Raw genomic sequence first — 20,409 nt, 5'->3', positions numbered from 1 at the left:
GAATGTACAAAACTATGGAAAGAAACGCAATAAAAAATTTATTAAAAAAAAAGAGAAGAGTGTTTCCCCACACAAGTGGTCCTCTTGAGAGATTCCAGGCTGCATTATGTGGTTGGTGCCCCCTAGCTAGAATGACCAGAGGGCACTAAACCTGCTACCCACTTAAAATACAATAGTAGTTCTCGAAAATGGCTTATTTATTAAACTTACCTGAAGCTGGTTTAACCACTGCAGAAAAGCAAACAAACCCTCAAACCAAAAATAAGTGAAGCTTGATCCGAAATAGAAACAGCAGTTCAAATAACAGACGCATAGTCAGCCTTGACAGACTTGTTGAGGGGGTTGAGGGGCTGGATCTGAAATTGTCAACCTTTATTGTTTCCTGGAATATCTTTACCAGATGCTTTGTAGAACCAGGTGCCTTTGTTGTGGATACTGCACTCTACATAATTTGAAGATTTCACCTTCAGATGAGTTTGTAATGTCTTTTCTTTTGCAGGGAATTCATTTTCCCTGCCCAAAAATTAAGATATTTCCAACCCCACATTGCTATATAATCAATTGGATTGTGATGCTATTCTCCTTAGTGATCAGTGGAGCAGGTGACTCTGGACTGACTCCTAGTCTTGTTGAGCCAGCCAGGTACATGTTCTTGCATGTGAGGTGCATATGTGAGGTGTTGTCGCATGCTATCACAGTGTGTCCTTGACATGCTGAAAGCTGATTTCAGCACCAGGGCTGGTGGGCTGGAAGAGCCTTGTTTTTTCCCATGGCCACCATGTCAGGAGTTCAACCTACACTCAAGTAGGATCCTGGCAGAGACACATGCACGACTGGCATGTTCCCTCCCTCCTGGTTGATCGTTCAGGAGCTTCATAAGCTTTCTTCAGCCCGAACATCACGGCAACCGATGCCAACTGACACCGGCACACTTAGGGATCCACAGAGTGTTCGCAGCTTGCGTAACAGACCTCAGCAACTCAGCATTTTGGCTAATCTACTTTATTTGCATATAAACACAAATGGAGCACTGCAACATGGCTCCCTCTCTCTCTAGCATCAGACAGCAAAGAGAAAAAGAACAAAGGACATTAGTTCCACTTCATGGAACACAGTAACACAAACATCCTGTCTCCGTCACTTCCCACTCTGTGGAGTCAAAACATATACCGTCATGTGAAAGACAACAATCCCATGACTGCAGTCATAGATCAGGAATTCTAACACACATTACAGGTTCTACTGGAAACAGCTCAGCTGGACACATGACTCCCTGGTGCATTTTGTTAACAGAATCATGTTTCCAAAATGAATTTTAGGGTAATACCTTCATTAGGTAAAGGTAAAGGGACCCCTGACCATTTGGTCCAGTTGTGGCCGACTCTGGGGTTGCGGCTCTCATCTCGCTTTATTGGCTGAGGGAGCCGGCGTACAGCTTCCGTACAGCATGTGGCCAGCATGCCTAAGCCGCTTCTGGTGAACCAGAGCAGCACACGGAAACACCGTTTACCTTCCCACTGGAGCGGTACCTATTTATCTACTTGCACTTTGATGTGCTTTCGAACTGCTAGGTTGGCAGGAAATACCTTCATTACATCAACCAAAATTTCACAAGGTTTCAAGATCTCATCAGGCTGGAGGCGAGAAACATGTTTAGGTGCCTGTTGAAGCCATGGCTTCTGCATCTGGTCACAGCTTGAAGACAGAAGAGGGACGAAATAGCAGGTGTTTAATGGAGGCCATTTAGGTGCTATGTAGGCAACTCCAGAGGGGGTGCATCATCATCAATAAAAACCTATATTTATATGGGTACCTACTGAGAAGATTCATAAAAAACAACTGTAGGAAAAGGAATTATTGTGAAAATAGGAATGGGGGGTATGTGCCAAATTTTGTCCTCATTCAGGGCACCACATTACCAAAATCTGCCTCTGATATAGGCATCAGCTTGTAGTATGGCTTGCTAGAAACATGAAAAATAACAATAGCTCACTCACCCTCTTTTTTAAAAAATGCAAAAAGTTACCCAATATGGCTGCTCTTGACTTTTCCCCCAGCACACCACCTAAAATTAATTTCCACCTTTGCTAACATAAGGACTTCCTAGTTTCTCTTGATTCCTGTTTTCTACCTGTTAAGGGACTTACATGTGTCACTTAAAGATGGAAAACAGACCTGGGTAAAAAGAGTATTCTTGCATTTTTGGAGATGGGTTTAGGGTTGGGTTTAGGGTTGCATCTAAGTGCATTGCACGTTTTGTCAAATTCATCTTTGCAGGCATTTGCAATGGGGTAATTTAATCCGTTCTTCCCCCACTGCAGTCTGCAGGGAAATCCGGCCACTGAAGGGATCCCTCCAATGGGAGATTTCCCCCAAATGTGACTCTTAGTCCTGCATAGAAATACTTCTAAAGAGAGCTGCTCTTGCCTTCTGGGAGAAAAAACGGCAGTTGGCATCGCACTATTTCTCCCCCCTCCCCTCCAAGTCTTCCTGCTCCTTCCCCCTTTTATTGTGATAATTTGGCATATACCCATTTGGGAAATATATGCTTGACAAGGTAATTAAAAAAAAAATCAGCCCAAGTAAGAGTTGTGGATGGTTAGTTGTTTTATTGTGCATCAGTATGCTGGTGCAGGGCTACAGAAAATAATTGCCAACATAAACCTCCCCCCTCCGCAAAATCCAGGTGTTGTGTTTCTGTAGAAAGGCAACAATAGCAAGAAAATGCTTTTATATTGGGGAAGCCAACCTTTAATTATTTTTGCATTCATACATCTGGAGGAACAAACATGATTAGGAGGTGCAAAATCTCTTGCCAAAATCCCGAATATTCCCCTTTCTTGCTGGGAGCCCCAGGACTGCAGAATGGAGTGGAATTGAGAGAATGGTTTTATCAATTCTGATACATGTGTGCAACTCTGTGTTTCAAACAGTGCTTTTCTCTTTTTTAAAAAAAAAATGTTTAGGGGTACACTCATTTTCCTACTCAAATTGAAATACTGCCCCTCAATGAGGCCAAACTTAGAGTCACAAAATGTTTAAGGGTATGTGTCCCCCTGCGTCCCCGTCCCCCCCAGAAAAAAGCACTGGTTTCAACCATCACCAGTTCTAATGGTCCACTCATAATGCATGAAGAAAACTCAGGTGGCTTCTGAATCAGGAAACTGTCTTTAACATGAATATTTTTTCAATCACAGCAAACCGCCTGTGCCAGAAAACATCTGTTTTTGAATAAGAAGCATTTGTGTTGCTCAGGGGAGAATGTGTGTATATACTCTTGATGTATGTAAAAGGGAAGGGGGGGACCTTATAGGCTTCCTTAAAACTCTGCAGAGTAATTGTGACTTGTCAGGGAAAGACGTTATAATTATGTCTACTAGAACCTACATCTCCAGGCACACAATGGAATTCATCTTTTCATAGGTAGTTTTATTCTTCAACAATACAATGTATTAGTACGTGGGGTTTTATTGCCCCTTATTTCTTTAAAAAAAAAAACAAAGCAAAAGGAGAAAGCTGTTTTATATTAGTTCAAGGGGAAAAAAACAAAATCTCACATCCATACGCTTTGCATTCCCAAAGTGGATACTATTTAGGTGTAAGCTGGGCTGGCAGCGTGTCTCGTAAATACAAATTTCACAATTTGGTGTTGGCAGAGTGGGGGGGGGGCAATATGGAAAACAAACCTGAGCAGACTCCGAGCTCACAGTGAAGCTCCTCACAAAGGGACAGTCCCTTGCAGGATTGAACTTGCCTGCTCTTGCTTGGGAGGAGGGAAGAAGAATACATAGGATCTCCTCCTTTCCCCACCTCCAACCTCATGCTAAAAATAGGGTGTTAGAAACCCTTAGTCCTGCCTCCAGATTGCTTTGGATAAAGGGCAGGTGGTCCCTGATTGCCCAGGATGGGTCACCCAAACTGGGGGATGTGGATTGAGGCCCTGGGCTGGATCAGGGGGGCAGTGCACAGTCTCAATATTTGTGATGAACGTTCATGTGTGAACATGTTCCTAAGTAACTCCAGAGTATTACTTCATAGTCTCATGAAGACTTGTGCCTGAAAGGCATTGCTTAACACAGGAGCCCCGTGATGCTAACCTCCCACTCACAAGACAAAGCCCAGTAGACGTGAATGGGACTAATGATGATCATAGGAAAACTGTAGACACTGATGTTGTATCTTACGCACCTACCTTATGCACAGCTTCATGAACTTTCTCTCATGGTCAGTGATTGTAATTTTGTTAATCTATTTCATAATGAATTTCTATTTATGAAAGACCTCCTGGAAAGATCAAATGGTAGGGGGATCTCCTGTTTTAATTAGCCTCTTGCCATTGCCCACTAGCTGTATAGTAACATTTGTTAAATTTATTTTGCCACGTAATTGTGTCTAAAATTAATTGTTCCTATTAGACCAAGAGCGGCCGCAAGGACGTTTGATACAATGGTGTGTCAAATTTGACAAACGTTTTTGTGATAGGCAGGAAGGCATTATGACTCATATGCCACATGAACACTTTCCTCTGACTTGAGGTCTCTTCTTGCAGCTGATAAAATTGCTTTGTCCATATTAAAATGCAAACCTCCAGCCCCTGGAGTTGCAAATGTGCTCTGAAATAATCAAACCCAAATTTATGATGTTTTAACATCTTGTGGCTATTAAGTTAATTGGACTGACATTTCCAGCACTTTTGATCACCATGGTTCTTGTCTTAACATTATTCACAAGATAATGTTGTCTTGCTTGAATGTGCGAAGCGTCTATATGTTATCATGTAATAATAAATCATCGTGGATTGTTGCCTATTATCACCTCTGGCAATTAACCAACAATAGGTGTGAAGATCAAAGGTTGTAAGGCTGTTTGAAGCATGCTCTTTGCACATGGTGCAATGGTTATCCCAGTCACTAATATATGAACTTAGCTGGTGTGCAGGGATTTATCAACATTCCTTATATATTAATGGGGAGGGTCCTAAAATACACGTGGATCTCTGTTTCAGACATTGTAAATATTAGGATTGTAACATTTACTTGATTAATCTAAAACTAATTCACTAAACAACTTTGATGTGCTATAATTAATTAGGGAGTCAACTTTGATTAAAAAAATAATAATACTAATAATTTTAATGTATTTTACATCATCTTAAAAGAAACATGTCTCCTCCTAGCCCAGGAAGGAGTGTCTCCCAAATATTAAGGTCTAAAGAATTGTTTTTGACACCAGGCCCAAGTTGTAGAATACAGAAACATCCCTCTGTAAGACTTTTTCAGGCCAACAGTCCTATTCATTTGTTTATAATTCCCTTTCTTAGATGGGCCAGTCATTCTTGTGTTTATATTCTTTTGCCATATTTTATGTTGTTCACCACAATGGCATTTTATGTGAGTGGATGGTATATAAATACTTCTATAAAAGAATCAAAACAAAATATGCAAATTTAATTGATTATTTAATTTACCAGTCCACATGTGACTGACTGTGATTTCACGACTTTATTAGAATGTGGTCTCGTGACTATGAAAGGAGAGATCCTTTTTTAAAAATACATAAAATATGTATTTTTATTTGCACTATCTCTGCACCAAACAGCATTATAAAATCTGGAGAAGTTCATAACCCAATTAGTAGTTCAGTTCTGATCCACAGGCAATTTGAGTATCAGATGGAGTCAGTCGATTGCAGAAAGCAGTCCCAAGGAACTACTCCTCCGTCGTTACTCCTAAGTTTCTTTTTGTTCATATTTAGGACATTTTGGTCTTTTGCTCCTTCAGTGCAAATTCTGAGTCTAACAACTTTGACTTTGTTTAGTTGAACTTCGGATTAAATTTGCTAAATCCCCTCCTCTTGAGAATTCGGTTAATTCCTGTATTGGGGAGGGGGACACATTTGCTACACCCTCCTTCCCTGCAAGAAGAGGAGAAATGGACAGCCCCTCAGGGGTAATGTGGGCAAGGACATGGGGCAATTTGCCCAATGGGGGGAAGTGGGGGAAAGCCTGCTTCACCCAACACTCCCTCCTCTTCTTACTGAGACATCTACCCTCCCACCCCTTTTTCAGTGTGAGCTCTGCTAGTTGCCTTCCTTGAGGGGACTGAGTAGGATTTTTTTTTTGGGGGGGGGAGGGTAAACACTAATTAGTGCATGTCACATTATTTTTGCCTACTTCACACTGTTGGGTTTTGTCAGCATGACTGGAGTGGTGTTTGGTCAGGATTTGGCTAATTGTCATTTGGTCTGGGTGAGTGAGTGGATTTTGGAAAATATCTGACTAATATTGGAGCCACAGTGGTGTTTAGGAGCTGAAAAGCTCCCACCAACCCACCTCACCACCCGAACCTCATTGGTTTTGGTGAATTTGGTTGAATTATTCTGATTGGCAGATTCTATAGTTGTTATACTGTATTTTAATAACTGTAACTTGTTACCCATCTTTCTTGTCTCACGTCTTCTTGGGTGTGTTGACAAGTGTCCTTTTCTGCCTTATCAGAACTTTGAATAAAATTGCATCCTGGGAAATGCATTTATTTTCAACAAGACAAAACCAAGGCTGAAGACAGAGTCTTGTAGAAAGACAGCCCTTGAATCACTAGATTTCAATAATTAATAAAAAGCTGGTGCTGGTTCTGCTGTTATTTCCTGTGATCTTCTGTGAGCTTTCTCCATCTCTCCATAGGCTCACTGTACACAGGAAATCCAAAAACAAAGTGGAATGGGGTGATCTTGAAAGCTAAAAAATAATAATAATTGGATATTGCAGTTTTGTATATACGCCAATAAGTTATTTAACAAAGTAGCAACTTCTCTGTTAAAGCAATTACTGTCCACAATTCCTCATCCAAATGTATCATGAAAACTGGGGAGGGGGAAGAGAATAAGTTAAGGTACAAGGCTAATAAGGAAAGCGCTCAGTTGGATTGATTTTAGGATAGTGGATCTTATTGCTTGCATATGCTGTCCACTTAATAATTTGCCTAGAAGGAACACTCGCTGCAAAAGCATAGCATTTATTTTTCCAGAGGTCACCATATGTAAGCCAGACAACAGCACAAGTGATATATTATACATGACAACCCTGAATGTTGCTACACAAAGAGATTCCAATTCTCAATGTCCTCCGAGAATTGTTCAATATCCTTGATGGTATCTTATGTCTGGAATACCGAGAATATGGCATTTTTAAAGTCCTTACTAATCAGTCAAGGATAACATGACATTCATGCAGTTTTGGGATTGCTCTGTTACTGCTGGATTACGTTGGTCACTCAGATGGAAGAAGCATGAGATCCTTTGGCGTTTGGAGGATTCTTTTTCTCTGAAATGATCTCAGCAACATATACATAAGATCTCAGCAACTTAGATTTTTCATGCTAAGAAATTTGACAAGTCCATTAAAAAGAAGCCAACAGTATATCAAACTAATCAAATACTTTGATTCAATGAGTTGCTGAGATGTCCTGCCTGCTAGCTCAGAGGCTCCATCCATCCATTTCTCTTGTCAGGCTCCTTTCCCCACAACTCCCATACAGAGTGAAAGGGAATGTGTGTGTTTCTTAAATCCAAAGAATTGTGCAGCTATATCTATGCACTCAAGGGAACATTGGACGTGTTTTCTCCCCACATGCCAGAATGATGACACAAGATATATATGCGGTTAAAAGGAACCACAGCTTCATGAAAGCTTCCATGGGTATGAAATAAGCAAAGCATTGCAGAACCTACTGAGCTGTAACCAAAAAGTCTGTGCTTCTTTAATGCTTAAAGTGAGAGCCATGAGGGTGCTGTCCTGCTGTTTTGCATGTGAAGACCCCCCAACCCCCCTCCAAAATAAATCGCATAGGACACAGAATATTTCTTTAAGAATTTTTGGCATTAGTTTGGCCACAACTTTATTGATTACACCATGTGAGTGGTTGCTTAGGCATTGGTTCGGACTACCTCCTGCCAACCTAGCAGTTCGAAAGCACATCAAAGTGCAAGTAGATAAATAGGTACCGCTCCAGCGGGAAGCTAAACAGCGTTTCCGTGTGCTGCTCTCGTTCGCCGGAAGTGGCTTAGTCATGCTGGCCACATGACCCGGAAGCTGTACACCAGCTCCCTCGACCAATAAAGGGAGATGATATATAATGAAATGAAAAAGGTATTTAAATATACCTTCCTGAAGAAACCAGAGGCCTTTCTCCTGGGCATAGTTGGCCAATTGGTGCCAAAGAAGGATAGAACTTTCTTTATGTATGCCACAACAGCAGCAAGAATACTTATTGAAAAGTACTGGAAGACACAAGACCTACCCACTCTGGAAGAATGGCCGATGAAGGTGATGGACTATATGGAATTGGCGGAAATGACTGGCAGAATCCGAGATCAGGGAGAAGAGTCGGTGGAAGAAGACTGGAAAAAGTTTAAAGACTATTTACAGAAATATTGCAAAATTAATGAATGTTAGAATGATGTCGGATAGAAATTAAGTGGTTTACAGCTGTAATGCTTTAAGGGAATATGAAAAATGGGTTGTTAATAGGGAAAAATCTAATGTTACTATTTTAAGACCAAAGATTAGGATAAACAAAGAGGGTAAGGATTTGCTGAGCCAACAAATTGAACAGGAATACAAAAAAGGGAGGTATGAGGAGGTCCGGGAAACAAGTTAAGGAAAATAAGTAATAGAAAAATGGAGTGGTTTTTTAATTACTTTTATTTTGTATTTTTTTTTTCTTTTTCATTTTGTATTGTAATATTTTTTAAAAAATCTTAATAAATATCTTATATATAAAAAAAGAGATGAGCACTGCAACCCTAGAGTCGTCCGTGACTGGACCTAATGGTCAGGGGTCCCTTTACCTTTACCTGAATCTGAACCTGCATAGTGGCAGCAACAGGACTGACAGGTCAGTAAGGGAAAACATACTGGTGGAGCACAGAGGCAGATTTCCGCCTCTTAGTTCACCCCAGATGCTCCCAGGAACTCTGGCCTGGCCCTACCCCTGAGAGGGGATCAGACAGAGCAAATCGAGCCCCTGGATTACTTTAATGGAATTCCCTAGCAGCAGCAACCAAAAATGAAGGGCAAGCACAGCCTTATCCATAATCCCCTCCACCAAATAATGAACCAATGCCTAACCGACAACCTTACAAAGTTGTGGTGATTTGCTACATGGTAGGCAAAAACCAAATGGCAACAGCCAATCAGCCAATTGGCAAAATTCCTACCGGGCCCCTGCTCCAAAAACAGATGACCCCTAGACAGGCATAGCAAGGTCAAAAACCAACCTTAAATTAAAGGGAGGGAGGGAGATCCGCTACACAATGCGAAAGAGAAAGTACTCTGCCTCACGCAGCCCCTTAAATAGCTCCTTAGATGTCAATCAAACCCCAACAGACAGAAAAATTACCCCAGCAACAAAGGGGCAACCAATGAAGTGCAGAGGACATCGAAACAGGCCCGCCCCAGCAACAAGAAGGCAGTTTAGTGATCTCACCGCAACACATGGCTCTCCATGATTTGGAGGACACAATTTCCTTCAGAAGTGTGACATCACGTTGGTGTCGTTTGGAACCAACGTGTGCCAGGCAAACATGTTTCTCTACAAGCAGGCCTTTGACTGGTCAAACAATCTATGGCTTTTTAAACACGTTTGTGGGAGGGGGGGTTATTGGTTTACTTTGGTGTTTTTGTTATACATTTTGTGTTTTTATGTTGTAAACTGCCCTGTGATGTTCAGATGAATAATAATAATAATAATAATAATGAAATGATGATATTTGCCTGCTTGCCTTGAAAGCTAAACTGAGGATGCACCTCTGGGCTCCCTCCACCAACCCAGGTGGATAGTCTGAGCTGGGAGTCAACCCCTCATTCCCCACATTCCTTCTCCTGTTCCGGAGGGTAGGATCCATACCAATGGATTCAAGTTACAAGGAAGGAGATTCCAGCTCAAAATCATGAAGAACGTTCTTGACAGTAAGAGCTGTTTGACTGTGGAATGAACTTCCTCCAGAGGTGGTGGACTCTCCTTCCTTGGAGGTTGGATGCCTCTCTGAGATTCCTGCTTTGCAGGGGGTTGGACTAGATGACTTGCCTTTCACATGTTGCGTTAAAATTCAGAATTAAAAACAATAAAAAACAGGGCAGAGTCAGTGGGTGCTGGAAAGGACTTTAGAAAGTTGAGGGAAAATTCTACTGAGTCCCAAATGGCGACTGATATCATACCCCAAAAATGTGAAGGGACAGATGGGGTGGTGGGCATGCCTAATGCTGGAGAGGATGGCTGGGGGCCAACCCTTTAGGGAGCTGCCAACCCCTTCCTGACTGGCCCAGCAGCCACCATAGCATCTCAGGGCCATGAAGGACCATGACTGATCACACAACAGGGGAGACAAGGGGCCCCTTCTGCAAACTGAAGGCCAGAAAGGGGCCTTCTCAAGCTCACTCCCTCCTATCATGCCAAATGGCAAGCCACACCCGAAACTAATTATGCACACACACAAAACATCCATAAGGGATTCCTAAACCCATGGAAATACTGAAAGTAACGTTTTCACCATGGTCCTTAGCTGAGCTGTTCTTCCACCCCATCAAACCAACATAACATCAAGAAGGACCAGGTTCCTTTATCACATGGCTGTTGTTTGTTGTTGCTTCCTGTATCACACTGTTATTGTTGTTTTAGATTGGCTTATTCATCCTTTCATTATACACTACATTATTTTAGGAACACTCTGTTTTAGTCACCCTCTTCAGAGTTCATTCCAACCGAGGTCAAGTAATAACTTGCCTTGGTGATGCAAAAGATCTTAAAGAATATTGGTGTTGAGTTTAACAGTAGCTTGCAGGACTTGTGCCATTCCCCATTACTGTCATGAGGCATTGACATAAAATGTTGTTATATTAATTTACTTTGAAAGGCTTAGAGATTAGAAAACATACCCTTGAAATCCCCAGTCACTTCCTAGAGTTTGAAAATAAAGATAATAATAGTCTCAGGATAGCAAAAGCTATTGCAGGGAAATGTTTTCCTCCCACCCAATTTCATAGCCCCATTCAGAGGCCACAAAAGTCTGTCTGTCTGTCTGTCTGTCTGTCTGTCTGTCTGTCTGTCTCTCTCTCTCTCTCTCTGTGTGTGTGTGTGTGTGTGTGTGAGAGAGAGAGAGAGAGAGAGAGAGAGAGAGAGAGAATTTCAGTTATTTCAGGAGATGGAGTGAATTTTGTGAACAGGGTGTCAATAGCTATCCTCCCGAATGCATTTTATTGTGTCCAGAATTGTGTTGTGTAACTCCGTTCTAAGGGCATTCTAGTCAAAACAAAATGGCAGCAGCCGTCCAAATGCAGACAGGAGGAGTGCTACTGGTGACTACTGTCCCAACCACAACTTTTGCCATCACCACCCAAAAATGCAGATGAGGGAAGGCAGTTTAACTTCCTTTGTTCTCTCCTTTTCAACCCCACCACCAGCTCCTAAATTCACGGGGTGGGAAACAGTTTGGGATTAGATTCATAAAGGGGAAACCGACTGAAAATGAGTAAGATCAATCTAAGGGTGAAAAAAAATGGAAGTGAGATTCTGCAGTTTATTTACAACACGGAGTGTGTGTTTTGTGTGCGGTGCAACTATTAATTTATTTGCCAAAGCAGAAAGGAGATCTCTTGGGCCATAGGTTAAGACATCACATGCTTTGGATGTGGAAGGTTCCCAGCTGCAGTCCATGGTTATGAAAAGGAAATCTGGATGGGAAAGATTCTTGCTTAACCATTGGAGGAGCTATTGCAAATCAGAGCCAAGAGGAGGCAGGACTTCCTCTTTAGTGTTTTACTACCATTCATATAGATATGTATGGCCTAGATGCCAAAGACTCAGCTGAACCTTTTCTGAGAAGTCAGAACTAACTATACATTCAGTATATGAGAAGGGACCACATTGACCACCTATCTATCTATCCATCCATCCATCCATCCATCCATCCATCTACACACACTATATGAGAAGGGACCACATTGACCATCTATCTATATCTATCTATCTATCTATCTATCTATCTATCTATCTATCTATCATCTATCCATCCATCTATCTATCTATCTATCTATCTATCTATCTATCTATCTATCTATCCATCCATCCATCCATCCATCTACACACACTATATGAGAAGGGACCACATTGACCATCTATCTATCTATCTACCTATCTATCTATCTATCTATCTATCTCTCTCTCTCTCTCTATCTATCTATCTATCTATCTATCTATCTATCATCTATCCATCCATCCATCTATCCATCCATCCATCCATCCATCCATCTACACATACTATATGAGAAGGGACCACATTGACCATCTATCTATCTATCATCTATCTATCTATCTATCTATCTATCTATCTATCTATCCATCCATCCATCTACACACACACACACACACACACGGAAACTAGCATAGAGCAAAAAAGTTTTCACTTAGTCCTCTCCCTGTTTTTTTATGCCAAGAAGTATTTAAAAATGCAATCTATTACCTACAGTCTGGAGAATAATAGCCCCAGAAGGCTGTACCATATGATTATACTAAATATATAAATCAGCCTTCAGCCATTTAAGCCAGTTTGGAAAATAGTACATATTGTATTTTTTTTTTTAACTACCAGAACAAAAATGAAACATATTGCAATAGACTGAGTCAAACATCAGAAATGCTTCTCTTGTCCAAATTTCCCTCCTTTTAATGGCTGTTTCTCATTAGCGCTTTCATTAATAAAATTTGTTGAGTTCATTCTTTGATCCAGACACCCTTCCCTTTTATGAGTCTCCCCGCCGCCCCCCCCCCAACAAAAACCTCAGCTTGCCCTTCTGGGGTGTCTGAATAAGTGAGTCCTACTGTTCTACTAATGACATGGGTAAACTGAATTAAATAAAAACATGAATCCTTGGCATTTAAACATCAACCTAAACAATCCCAAATCACCCACAGAATGTGCAAATTAACCTTATGTTTTGGTGTGTTTTCCCACAGCCACACACTTGAGACAACTGCTCTTTTGTGGCAATTGCCCTACATTTCCCTCAACTGTTTCACTTCCGTTATCTCCGCACTTTCCATCCCATAATTCATGGGGATGGATTAGTGCGGCTATGCATATGAGGTCATGAATGTGGAATAACCTCTTTAGAAAAGGGTAATTCTGCACTAACAAGTAAGGGGCCAACTTCTGCTAAGGGTACTGGGAGGAAAATAAGATTCTCTGGCTTTCCAGTCTTGTTCTCAAAAGTTCTGCATGCAGAAGTAGAAAAACAAGCCAACTCAAATGAAGTGTAGATGAAGTAACATAAAACTTGGGATTTAGTCTTTTATTATTATTGATTAAATTTCTGAACCACACTTCATACGGGAATCACAGGGCAATATAATACAATACAAAAACACAAAAATGCATACCATGGTAACAAACAAAATTTAGTTTGTGTGCTGAACTGATGGACTAATAATTCATACCCAGTCGTCTCCATGCTTGCTTAGATTAATTATTTCTTCCTTCTTCCTCTGCAGGACAATATTTTTAAGCTGGAAGATTCACATTTTGAAAACGGAAGAGGAAAAAGCCCCTATGACCCCAAACTGCTGACAGCTTCTCTTTTAATAGGTAGGATTTATTTATTTATTTGTTTGTTTGTTTTCATAAAATAGGCTTTATCTATAGGTACCTGCTTCTTCCTGTTCCTGATGGTTATCAGAGGCTCTGCTTCCTTATTTCAACATCTTCCCAGGGAGAAATGGAATGTGGTTTTGTTTGGCTGCACCACAAGTGAAGACACGCTTAATCCTACACAACAATAGCAACCCATAATTTCTGATGATAGACATGCCACTTGGGAAATTCCAATCTTTACAATATTGCAATCATTACACTATGAATGTGAACTTATGGACAATGGCAACGATGCAAAATTCTGGTTCTTAAATCATTCACATGGTCTTTGTGTTTAGGGCAGACTCTCTCCTTCAGATTTTCTTCGTTGTGTGCTTCTCCCCGTGCATAAGCAGCTGCAAGAAGGGACATGAGAGGGGGAGCAAAGTGGCTGTGCTATTCTCTACCCCCCTTAAAGGTAAAGGTAAAGGACCCCTGACAGTTAAGTCCAGTCGTGAACGACTCTGGGGTTGCGGCGCTCATCTCGCTTTACTTGCTGAGGGAGCCAGCGTTTGTCCGCAGACAGTTTTTCCACGTCATGTGGCCAGCATGACTAAGCCGCTTCTGGCGAAACCAGAGCAGCGCATGGAAACGCTGTTTAACTTCCCGCTGGAGCGGTACCTGTTTATCTACTTGCACTTCAACATGGTTTCGAACTGCTAGGTGGGCAGGAGCTGGGACTGAGCAACAGGAGCTCACCCTGTCGCGAGGATTCAAACTGCCGACCTTCTGATGGCAAGCCCTAAGCTCAGTGGTTTAGACCACAGCACCACCCGTGTCCCACTCTACCCCCTTACCCAGGAATAATTCTGGGAGGCATGGTGCCTGAATAAGTTGTAGAAGGTTCCTGTTCAAAAACCTCACAGGGTCTTGCCCTTGCTAGAAAATTGTGGACATGCAACAAAATTAGAATTTGAACATGTGTGGCGGCAATTGGTATTTCATTATCATGAAGGCACAGGAAATTCAAAAAGCGATTAGTGGCTTGATGTTATTTGAGCAACAAAGATATGCATTTTAAAGAAAGAACATTGCTCCCTATTTTCTAGATGTTCTTCAGGGGATGGAAAGCATTTCAATATGATTTTCTCTTCTTCTGCACTTAAGAAGAGTAATTCTGACTTTTAACCAACCCTTGATGCTTTTTCCTGCATCTGAAAGTTCAGGTGATTACTCCCCTGAGGTCACTGCCTTGCTGCAACTTGCACCCTGTATTTACTCAAAACAGAAGGGAGAGAAAGTACGTCTGAAAAGACAGGTATATAAATTAGTGCCTGGGGCAACTTTAATTTTTGGTGCTGCCTCTCCAGAGAGGCTGACTTCCCTATTTGCATTAATATTCAGTCAAGAAAGAATACGATGACAAGGGCGTCTTACGCAAACCTCATGGCATGTAGCCAAATGAAGTCAATGGAGTTCTGTCTTCACACATTGCTTTTTCATGTGGACTTACACTAATACAATGATTTTGGGGTGTTTGGGTTTTCCTCATATTCTCTTTTTTCTTTTTTCACAAATCCTTTCTTCTTGTGTGGAAGGCATATGGAATTGGGGGCAAGGTGCTAAGGAAGAGAGAGATCAATATGAGGAGCAGAGCTGATGGCTTTTAATGTATTCAGGAGGACAGAAAGCTGCCATATACTAGGTCAGACTATTCACCCATCGAGCTTCATGTTGTCTATTCTACCTGCGAGGGCATCCACATTACTGCTTTAGAGCACAGTGACAGCTCTTTCACCCATGGGAAAAGGTAAAGATAAAGGACCGCTGGATGGTTAAGTCTAGTCAAAGGTGACTACAAGGTACAGCAGCGCTCATCTCACTTTCAGGCCGAGGGAGCTGGCGTTTGTCCACAGACAGCTTTTCAGGTCATGTGGCCAGCAGGACTAAACTGTTTCTGGTGCAATGGAACGCCGTGATGTAAACCAGAGTGCACGGAAATGCCATTTACCTTCCCGCCACAGTGGTACCTATTTATCTACTTGCATGGGTGTGCTTTCAAACTGCTAGGTTGGCAGGAGCTAGAAAAGAACAACGGGAGCTCACCCCATTGTGCAGATTCAAACTGCCAACCTTTCAATCAGAAAGCCCAACAGGCTTAGTGGTTTAGACCACAGTACCACCCGTGTCCATAGATATTCACAGCAGCGCAGTGTGCACCTTGGCTAGAGATGAATGGTCCATTTGTGCACCACCAAGATCTCTCTGTCATCAGCCAACCCTCACTTGCTTACCTTCTAACATCAAATCTATCCAGGGGGTCATTATGACTGTCAGTCTTATACTTGCAGGAATGAGGAGGATGGGGACAAAACTAGAATCATTCAGCTGAACCTGTTATGATTCTGGCTCCATCTTCTGTTTTTGCTCCCTGATTCCCACCCCACCAGTCTCAATGGCCATCAGTCGCCACCGCAAATTTAGAACAGCTTAAAGACTCCAATCCATGTGAAGTTGTTTTAAACAGTGGTATCTTATCAGCTCAGGTAGGAAAACTATTGAACAGTAGAATCCCTAATCTGTCCTGCATACTCAATGCCAGGTACAAATATGTGAAGTGGAATCTCAGCTGAACAGGAACTCCCCCCACCCCCAAGCCACGTCAAGCCAGGAATTGAATTTTGTAAGCTCAAAACATTTTTAAAATACACAAATGGGCACACTGCTGTTTTTTTAATCGCTCCTAATTCAATAATATTTCAAAATGTTTCATAGCTATTAATTCCCTTCCCTAAATGTTTCTTGCTCAAACTCCTTCCAAATGGTTTTCATTACTTTTAAGAGCTGTTCATTTATGATAACCGTTACTCTGGTGTGTTGAGCAAAATGCCAGCTGTGGCAGAGATGTACACAGCTCTCAGGCATCTTTTAGCTGCAATTCATTATTAATAGGCTGCTCCAAGCGCATCTTCCCTGTGCATGTCCATGAGGAGGTCTCCACATCAAATTTGCCTCGTCCAGGAAGAATATGAGAACATTTTAAAGACAAAACAAGAGTAAGGGAGGAGGGAATTGCATATTTTTCTATGGTACTTTTGTAATGGAGTTATTAATTAATGAACAAAGCTAAGGTTACACAATCTGTTCTTCTTTAAGGACACAACCTAGGCTTCACTTTAGCAAGCTCCACTGAATTGTGGAGCAGGAGCTCTGAATCTCTTGTTCAATGCCCATTCGTCCCAATGATGGATGCGCAGAATAACTTTCCTGTGGACTGTGTCCATTCAGATTTGAATCTCCTACCGTTAGATGTATATAGAAATGTTCAGATTGTATTCCACTAAGTCCTACTCAGATTAAAAAGGTAAAGAGACCCCTGACCATTAGGTTTAGTCGTGGCCAACTCTGGGGTTGCGGCGCTCATCTTGCTTTATTGGCCGAGGGAGCTTCCAGGTCATGTGGCCAGCATGACTAAGCCGCCTCTGGCAAACCAGAGCAGTGCACGGAAACGGCGTTTACCTTCCCGCCAGAGTGGTACCTATTTATCTACTTGCACTTTGACGTGCTTTCGAACTGCTAGATTGGCAGACAGGGTGAGCTCCCATTGCTCGGTCCCTGCTCCTGCCTACTCAGATCAGACTCCTTTAAATTAATAAACCTAAGCTAGTTACGATTATTAACTTCAGTGAGTTAGATTAGCATCAACCAGAATATAAAAACACTTGACGCCTTTGGTCACACCATAAGTTAGTGAGAACAAAGAAAACAGCCTTGAAAAAACAGAACACATAAGAGAGCTTGCATCAGCTGTAGTTACTTTGATATGGACAAAGCTCTCTGTGCTTGGTTAATGAGACACAGAGACTGTGTGACTCCCTTTCTGCTAAGGTTCCAGTTCCTTCTGTTCCCTTCAGTTACCACTTGGGGTGTTTTGCTTAGCTGCCTCTGAGCCGTGATGGTGTCCATAACTTAAACAAAATGGAAGGGACTGTCAAACGATGGTAAGTTTATAAACCAGCATAAGGGCAGCCAACATTACGTGTTAGTCCCAAACTCTAGGGAAAACCCAATCTTTGCTTCTAATATTCTCTAATATTGCTCACAATGGTCAATTCAATTTTTTAATCAAGCTGAGGACACAGAGCAACCAAACTTGGGATATTCCCATGCAAGCCCTCTAATGCATTAAGTTCAATGTTTTTCAGTTGGCACCTTGAAAGGATTAAGCTTTGCACCCATGGCATTCAGACTGGGCAACACATTGGCTTCTTCTAGGATGTCTTCCCTGAATGTATGGATACCTTTAATAAGTTCTTTTCTGACAAGGACCATACATATCTATGCAAATTATTAGGGCAAGTAAATAAAAAAAAAGTTTTTGGCTCCTAATCAATACCCATGATATATGTAGAGTGAGACAAGAAGAACATTACATGACCTTTCAGCCAGGAGAGACCTGAATCCCAGCAGGTGTTCAGGAAAGGTGCTTGAAGGAACTACTGTATTTTTTGCACCATAACACTCACTTTTTTCCTCCTAAAAAGTAAGGGGAAATGTCTATGCGTGTTATGGAGGGAATGCCTACGGGTGGCATGCCTATGGATTTTCCTCCTCTAAAAACTACATGCGTTTTATGGCCGGGTGCGTGTTATAGAGCGAAAAATACGGTATCTCTCTCTCTCCCTTACCACTCATATTGTGCATCCTCCAGCTTTCTGTCGCTCTCTAACATGGCCAAGAAACAAAATCCAAGATCCATGAAAATTGGACCAGTATCCCAGAGTGCACCATTGGATTATCTCCCATAGAAATGAATTGTTGCTATGGGGGAAATGAAGCATTGGGATATTGTGGAGGGGGCTGCAGTGTGCCCCCTCCACTAAATCCTGTGGGAAGGATGGGGACCTCAGTGTCTGTCTTTGCACAGAGCACAAACCTTTCACACACAAGCCCCATAATGTATAAAAAATACTGCAGACGTCTGGTTTTAAATGCACACACACACAAGTACTACATGCATATACAAATGCACATGAATGAATATATATACACACACATACTTTGGCTTCTGAAATCTCTTGCTCTGGGTGACCTCTTCCCCTCTTTGACAACGATGAAATGAAAGCAGCCTCCTTGTCTTTCCCTTGATTTATATTGATTCCTCCCAAGTCTCTGGAGAGAGCTGACAAGCAAATGGGGGTAAAGTTAAGTAAAGGCTAACAGAGGCATCAAAGGCATTTTCTCAAGCACAGTACATAATAAGAGCTATAATTAAGTGATTGTCTCTCCTTTTAAAAATAGCAAGTGGCAGATGAGACAGAAAGATGATAAATAGGTAATTAATGTGCTGTTCTCTTTCACTCGATTTTGATTATACCTCCTGCTGGGGAGAAGAGGCCTTGTTGCTTTTAATCTTCTTCTCATTCCACCTATTTCCCCTATCATGTTTTCTCCCATTCCGACTCTTATGATGCGCAGCCCTGCTTTCAGCCTTTCAAGGGAAAGCGGCTCAACTTTCCCAGCAGGCATGATCAGACATGGCTGCCCCGCCATGGAAACGTATTCTAAAATTGGCATGGAAAATACGAGCATGCCTTGGAACTAATAAGCTTGTTTCCAACAAAGTCATATTAAAATCTGTCGAGGGCATTTGCTGGGGCCGTGACAAATGGAATACCCGAACTTTAATAACCGGTCAATTCATTCCATGATTTTTGCTTTGAAAGGCAAAGATCCTTATTCAGCGCTCCGTGAGCAGAATCAAAGCAAGCACGGTCACTCCAGTGTCAACTGCAGTTCCCTGTAGACTAAAGAAACAGGTTCAGCTGTGGGCCAACAGGGCTGCCCTGAATCTCTGGCAGGCCAGTTGCCAAGGCCCACTTGCTGTGCTTCCACGGCAGCTGAAGGGGTCTGCAGGCACCCAAAAGAATCTGGGCAGAAATCTGTAGCCAGAACCCTTGAGCCCCCAAGCTAAGTGACTGCTGGCAACCAGAGACATACCTAGGGGATGGCCAGAATGGCCCCCCCAAAGGAGCAGGCTCAGGGGCCCCCAAAATCTCCACTCTGGCTCAGAGTGGCTAGGAGTAAAAGCAGCGAGTGGAGGGAATGAAGGAGGCAGGGAGGCAGGCAGATGGGCAGGCAGACTGACAAAGGAAGAGCAGAACAGACCCAACACCATTGGCCACGGAAGTCACTGGCTGAGTGGGAGAGGTGATAAAAAGCCAACTTTTTGAGTTCCTGGCTCATGGTCTCTTCTGGCTTTGGAGACATCTCATTGCCAGGGTGGGTGGGTGGCACCAGTACAGCTCCTTGTTTTGTTTTGTTTTTTAAAAAATATTTATTGAATTTTCACAAATTATAAAAAACACACAAAATACACAATACAAACATACACACACAAAAACAAACATGCATAATTTCAAATCCTTTTTTTCTTAAAACTTACTTCACCGACTTCCCCATACCTCTCCTTTCTGCATCCCAATTCTCAAATTGTTTCAGCAAATCCTCCCCCTTAATTTTATCTACTTTTTCCTTATTTTTTTCTTTTACATAATCTTTTACTTCTGTAATCTCCTATTTTCTATAACCACAACATTTCAGCAGTCATTGATTTTTCAATATTTCTTAAGATAGATTTTAAATTTCCTCCAATCTTCTTCCACTGTCTCTTTCCCCTGGTCCCGAATTCTGCCAGTCATTTCTGCCAATCCCATATAGTCTATCACCTTCGTCTGCCATTTTTCCAGGGTGGGTAGATCCTGTGTCTTCCAATACTTTGCGATG

The 20,409-nt window shown here is 42.0% G+C and overlaps 1 protein-coding gene across 1 annotated transcript in view; it reads left to right on the top strand.

Moving 5' to 3' along the window:
• SEMA3A (semaphorin 3A) overlaps window positions 1–20,409 on the top strand; it is a 201,053-nt gene that overhangs the window by 109,157 nt on the left and 71,487 nt on the right. The window contains exon 5 of the mRNA XM_083503348.1: window positions 13,545–13,638. Coding sequence (XP_083359474.1) covers window positions 13,545–13,638 — 94 coding nt within the window. The remainder of the gene's footprint in view (window positions 1–13,544; window positions 13,639–20,409) is intronic.

Source organism: Podarcis liolepis, assembly GCF_965112155.1.
Source record: "Podarcis liolepis genome assembly, chromosome: 5".
NCBI classification, from domain to species: domain Eukaryota; kingdom Metazoa; phylum Chordata; class Lepidosauria; order Squamata; family Lacertidae; genus Podarcis; species Podarcis liolepis.
Note: the sequence above shows the minus strand (reverse complement) of the source record. Positions and strands in the feature narration are given on the sequence as shown.